At 29.8% G+C, this 6,838-nt stretch overlaps 1 protein-coding gene across 1 annotated transcript; it reads right to left on the bottom strand.

Moving 5' to 3' along the window:
• Positions 1–492: 492 nt before the first annotated feature.
• On the bottom strand, positions 493–2,577 carry LOC124909729 (premnaspirodiene oxygenase-like). Its single transcript, XM_047450378.1, has 2 exons — positions 1,672–2,577; positions 493–1,110 (listed from the first exon to the last, which is right to left on the bottom strand). Exons 1-2 carry the CDS (start codon positions 2,575–2,577, stop codon positions 493–495), a joined length of 1,524 nt encoding a protein of 507 aa, XP_047306334.1.
• Positions 2,578–6,838: the final 4,261 nt, after the last annotated feature.

The raw sequence follows: 6,838 nt of genomic DNA, 5'->3' as shown, positions 1-6,838 counted from the left end.
TTAAGTATTATATATCAACCTTTGCAAACAACCCTTTTAAAGGAGTAAATTAACCTAGAAACCCTAAACTCCTTATACATACAAACGTAAACCCATTAATGATTAAATAAGTCCTAATTGCATAAAAGACGATAAAGACCAATAACTTTCAATTTTATAACAATAAATGCTTAGACTCACATTCACACCTAGGAATGGAATTTCAAATTTTGGATTTGTGGAGATTTTGTATTTGATATTGAAATTTTGGGTATCAAAACTTAAATGTTTCCATATTATTGAATTCTAGAAGACTTAAAACATATTTGTGCATCCTAAAATAATAAATACCATGTTCTGCACTTCCATACATATTGAATTGAAACCCTTATACTTTATTTGAATAGATTCCTTTAGTTAAGCTGATACATCTCTTTCATTGGGATAATACTCAGATACTGTTTTATTGAATTCATTAACACATATTAAATCCAACACAATGTTAGCCATGAACTAAGGAAGAAAAGATTGAGCAATCAAGGAGAGATTCTCTTTTTTTCTGGCAGATGCTCCAAAGGTTTCTTCCATATTGATATCTTCAGGTTTGAACCCATCAGCTAGACTCCAATCAAAATGATAAAGCAATGCAGCAAGCGGCAATTCCACACTAGCGTTACCAAATGTCAAACCAGGACACATCCTTCTACCTGCCCCAAATGGTATGTACCTAAAATCTGTCCCCTTCATATCTCCATAAGATTCATTAGACTCAAACCTCTCTGGCTTAAACTCTTCCGGATCCTTCCAGTGATCTGGGTCTCTCATGATCGCCCATGAGTTAACTATTACTCTAGTCTTCTTAGGTATGTCATAGCCAAAAATCTTAACATTTTCCCTAGCTTCTCTAGGAAGTAGAAGTGGTATGGGTGGGTGCAATCTTAGTGTCTCCTTGATAACAGCTTTTAGGTAACTAAGTTCTTCAATATTACTTTCGTTGATTTTGGATTTTCCTTTCATAAGTTTCCTCACCTCAACTTGTGTCTTCATCATTACCCTAGGGTTTCTCATCAATTCAGTCATTGCCCATTCCACAGTGGATGATGAAGTTTCTGTTCCTGCAATAAAAATATCCTAGTGGACAACAAATTCAATAATTAATGATATGACTTTATTTAGAGCTTGTTATATTTTTTTATATATTTAATTATAATCCAACATGTATTCTATCATCTATCATCACTATTCAATTCATTATTAATCAAAATATTAAAATACTATATATTTTATTATTATATATTATTATTTTTTATATTTTTTTATTAAAAAAATATTTACATCCTCAAAATCACCTTCATTAAATATTTTATTAAATAAATCAAATTTATTTCAATAAATACAAACCCAACCAGCTCTTATTTTAAGTTTCATCTTAAATACTCAAGAACACAAAGTTACAATTTAGAGTAAGAGGATTTAAATATAATGTAAAAATATATATACGAGTGCCTTGAATTTAATGTAAGAAACAAATTTAAATTGAAAAAATGTAACTGAAAAGAATCGAACCTAGTGGAAAATGTCTGTTATAAGTTTTAAGATATTTGAATACACAAATATTTAGTAAATAATAAAATAAATTCTTGATATAAACTCAATACAACTCTTACATGTGTAATATCTGAATATACATACCTGAAGTACAGCTTTAATGTTGTTGACTGTGATGGGAAACGAGAGATCTCCACTATTCTGAAGACGCAAAAGAACATCAACAAGATCCTCTTGATCAACACCCGCGTCTTTATGTTCCTTAGTTGTTTCCCTTTTCAGTTGATGATGAACAACAATATCATGCAAGATTCTATCAACACTTTGATGTGCTTTCATCAATGTGGGCTTCACTCCATTAATGGAATGAAGGAACTTAAGAGATGGGAACATATCGGGTAAAGCAAACCCTCCTACTAGCTCAGTGGCCTCTTGAAGGGCCAACAAGAGTTTTTCTTGATCATTAAATTTCATTCCTAAAGCAGTCTTGCAAACTACATCATTGGTTAAAGAAAATATTTTCTTGGTGAGATTAATGGGAAAAAGGCCTTGTGAAGAACGGATGTAATCCACAAGATCATACACCCCTTCCTCTCGAACAGATCTAAAAGATTGAACTCTCCTTGTGCTCAAAAGCTCCAACGTGCAAATCTTGCGTAACTGCCTCCAATATTCACCGTAAGGAGCAAAGGCAATATCGGTGCAACCATATGTTAAGATTTCTGGGCTAAGAAGCTTTGGTCGGTCTGCAAAGGTTACATCATGGGTCTTCATAATCTCTTTTGCTGCCTCACTTGAAGAAATAACCAAAGTAGATACCTCTCCAAGCTGTAAATGCATCACGGGACCGTATTTTTGAGCTAAATTACTCAGTGAATGGTGAGGCAATGAGCCGGCCAATTGATGCAAGTTTCCTATTAGAGGAAGCTTCCATGGATGTGGGGGGAGTTTTTGAGTTTCTGATATGAGTTTCTTGCAATATTTCAGTACCATGAAAAGAAAACTAGAGAAAGCACAATAGAAAAAAATTGTTGGCAATGGGAGCTCCATTTAGAGAGTGAAGTTTGCAATGTATGATAGATGGTACAATGTTGAATAGTAGAAATTGTAATATCCTAGTATTTATTATGCTTTGGATAAAATTAGTTAATTTAACTAAGAGGCTATTTTTATTATTTTATAAAAGTTTGAATTTTTTCATATCAAAATATTTATATTAAAAAATTTATTATTAGGTAATATTCAAGTATTTAAACATCTTTCATCTTAAATTATTATATTATATTTTTTCTTTATTTACTTTTGGTAATATCTTAATTTGACTTATATTACTATAATCTACAATTTTATTAAAATATTATTTTTTTATTCACTTTTTACTTAAAATCTTTGACTTTTTATTTTAAATTATATGATGCTGATTTTCACCAAATATTTAAAGTAAAAAATTAAATTTAATTCTAATCATTTTAAAATCTTCTCTTTAAACACTATAATTTATATACACAATTTATAAATTTTAAAAAAATATTATTTTAAATAAATAAAATTAAAATAATTAAAACCAAGTCTAAAAAACATGATTAAATAATTAATTAGATTAATTATTTTGATAATTAAATCTTAATTAATTAAAGGTAATGACAAAATAAATAATAATTTGGATTAAATTTTGTACTCATTTTATCTCAAAATAATTTTAGAAAAATCAAGGGATTAAAATAAATAATTTAGGATAAATGTTGTATCCATTTTATCCTAAATAAATATTTATTAAATATAAAAATATAAAAATAAATTAAATTAACAAAATATATGTCATATTTAATAAAAATATTTTATATACTTTTAAGACTGAAAACAAACTCAAAAGGTAAAAAACAATTAATTTTAAAAAATATTTTAAGTTGAAAAATGGAGTGTAATCTTGTGTCGCCAAAATCTAAAGAACCACTACAGTAGGAACCACAACCATCCGATGAACGCTGAATTTTCATCTAACAGAGCCATCCACGTAGCCCGTTGCAACGGAAGAAGAGTGTTTTTGCGCAACACCTGATCAGCAAATGGACGTCTCAGCACCGTTAGCCGAAACACGACAAAACGCCCAATCGCGGACGGAACTCGGATGAAACGCCAACGGAGCGTCCCATGTTCGACATTACGCCTGAAACAATGATGTTTTGCCACGTGTCTTCGTCTTCCTCGCAATGACGAGCAAATAAGAACAACAACCATCTTTGAATTTTCAAAGATGAACTTTGTTGTTTTTTCACCTATTAACTTCTTTCAAAAGGTGAAATGATCATGCTACTCTAGTGATCATTTCCCCTATACTTAGGCACATCATTGCTGCATATATTAGTAATTGGACAGAGAACAGCCAAAATGCCATCAATGGCTATTTGACTTATCCCGATCCATTTGCTTCACAAACCGAGTTCGGGAGGCTATAAGTAGACCATTTTGAGCAAATCGAAGGTCAAAGATCCACTCTCAATCCCTCAATCAAGCTCTGAAAAATATCCGCCATTAAAGCTTCAAGCTTTATGGAATTTGTGAATTTTTGGGCAAGGCCTTAAGGCTCTGATTTAGGCGTTTAGAAAGCTTCCCTAAGAGTTAAGGAGTGTTCTCCAATTCCAAGTAACCTTCTAATCACGCTCTAATTCATTCTATTAGTTTGAAATTGAAATATTTATATTTCGGTTTTCAAAGTTTCATATATTGCTTGGTTGTTGGATTTCTTAAATAAAACGATCCTAGGATCATTTATAAGATTTTTGTTGAAGACAGACCTAATCAATCAATCAAAATCATAAACCCCTAAATTTAAATTTGAAAATTTCAAAATCGAGTTTTATGTTCTTGTGTTGTTGCTCAAGAGTAGCATCCCAACATGTTTCTAATAATGTTGGGAACCTATTTGGAACAGTTCCAAATCATCCTAATAATGTTTGATCAAAAACCAAAATTTTCACAAAAATGAAAATTTTATTTCTTGAATTGGTCAAAATGAACCGTAAGTGTTTTGGTTTTATTCAACCATATGAAGAATAAGAAAGCTATTGATAAGCTCATTACGCTTCAATAAAACCCAAAAACCATAAAACCATTTTTGGCCATAAAACTGTTTGGTTTAAATGGAACCTCTTCCCGATTGAATGACACACCAGGATGATGATCAAAATGATCTTGGGAACTTTGTGAAGCTTCTCATACCTTAGGATTAAAGGATCCAGGCCCTAAACGAAATCTTCAAAACCTACAGTTTTGATGTTCTTGAGGACCGAGAAAACTAGCCCAGGTTTAGCCTTGACCGAGGATTTCATCACCCCGACCAAGAATCTTTGAACCTCGACCAATAGGATCCGACTGAGGATTTCAGCACACTGACCGAGAATCTTCGAACCTCGATCGAGGAGGTCTGACCAAGAATTCCCATAATCGACCGAGGATTCCCGCACCTGATCAAGAATCTCGCAACCGACTAAGGAACCTCAACACCTCAACCGAGGACTCCGGCACCCGACCGAGCATCCTCGCACCTCGACCGAGAGGTTTGAACCCATGACTAAGGGTTTTTAGCCCCGACCGATGGAAATCGCATCTAGGACCAAGGACACCGGTCCTAGGACCTGTTGGATTTCATCTTTAATATTTCATTTTTTAATTTTGAAACCCTAAACCATTTTCTAAAAATCCAAATAAATAGAAAATGATTTCAAAATATGTTAAAAATATTTTCATAAAAAAATATTTTGATAAATGCTCGTTTGAAATTTATTTTTAAACCCTAATGCCTTTAAAACTGTTATTCTTCAGGTACAATCCTCTTTAATCGTCATCAGCTACAAGTATCAGAATTTAAATAGAATTTAAATATTGCTGTTACAGTTTTTAAATACATAAAAATCTGTGCATGTCTAGAAAAGGAAAAATTATTGATTAAAATAAAACGTTGTACAATAAATTTTTTAAAAGCCAAAATTTTATAAGGTAGAAACCGTTTTCAACAGATACATGTAATATAGCGCAAAACATCTTTCTCAAATATCACCAAACTACGAACCAAAAAGAAACTCTTGTTAAAAATATGTTTATATACGTATACTTTTATTGATTTTAAAACTAAAAATCAATTCACGATTCTCTATTAAATGAACAATCTTTTGAAATTAATTATTTTTAATTAATTCAAATATAAATTTCTAAAAATCAAATTTTAATTTAATTATTTCAAATCTAAAAAATTATTTGAAATTTGATCACAAATTAATTATTTTCGTAATTAATTTCAAAAATTTCAGGACATATTTCTAAAAATTTTAAAATAATGTTTTATTTAAAAAAATTTCTAACCTATAAATAAATGTTAAAATTTCTCGAATCTCAAACTTTTTCCGAGACAAAAATTTCTGGGTCACATTAACCACTTAATTAATCTGTAAAATTTATAATTTGGTAAAATTTTAAACCAATAAAATAATTTTGTAAGTGTATCAATATAATATGAAACTAATTATTATTTATACTGATTAAAATGTTTAATATTTTTTAAAAAAAAAATTTTATAAATGAAATTAAAAGAATAAATAAGTAATTCAAAATTTAAATCATATTTTTATTGCAAACTAATCCAATTTTGACATGTAACTGAAAGTGAATATAAGTTTTAACTAACTATTTAATATATATACCTAGTTAAAATATATTTAAGAAAGTATTTCATCTAAATTAAAATTCAAATAAAATATTTAAAAAGTTATTAAATAATTTTTTTTGTCCAAGCCCATATCTAGCTCCGAATTTAGACGTTTTCAAACTAGCCTTTATTTTCAACTTATTCAATTTTGATGACAATTTTTTATTACTTTTTTGTGTTGGTCACCATAGCGCTGGATTCTAGTCGCACTATTGCTAGTTCAGATCATTTGTTATCGATTATGGTGTTTTCTTTTCCAAACTAATCAAAATGCAGCGTTATTATTTTATTATTAAATCAGCTTCATTCAAAATCAAGGCTGAGAAACGCAACGCAAAGGAAGAAAGTGAACATTTTACATCAAGAATCGCTATTCAGTAAAACTTATTTCACTTCACTCAGCTTCATCACTATAAATATAATGTAAATATATAATTATATTATATATATATATATAAACGTTAATGTAAAACCACTAACACATTAATGTAAAAACATTAATATGTTAATGTAAAAATATTTATACCTTCATATAAACCATACCAAAGAATAAAAAAGATGAAACAAGTGATACCTAGTGAAGCTTGTTTCACTAGGTATTTACAGCCT

This window comes from Impatiens glandulifera, chromosome 7 (genome assembly GCF_907164915.1).
Source record: "Impatiens glandulifera chromosome 7, dImpGla2.1, whole genome shotgun sequence".
NCBI classification, from domain to species: domain Eukaryota; kingdom Viridiplantae; phylum Streptophyta; class Magnoliopsida; order Ericales; family Balsaminaceae; genus Impatiens; species Impatiens glandulifera.
The sequence above is the reverse complement of the archived record's forward strand: the minus strand, read 5'-3'. Positions and strand labels throughout refer to the sequence as shown.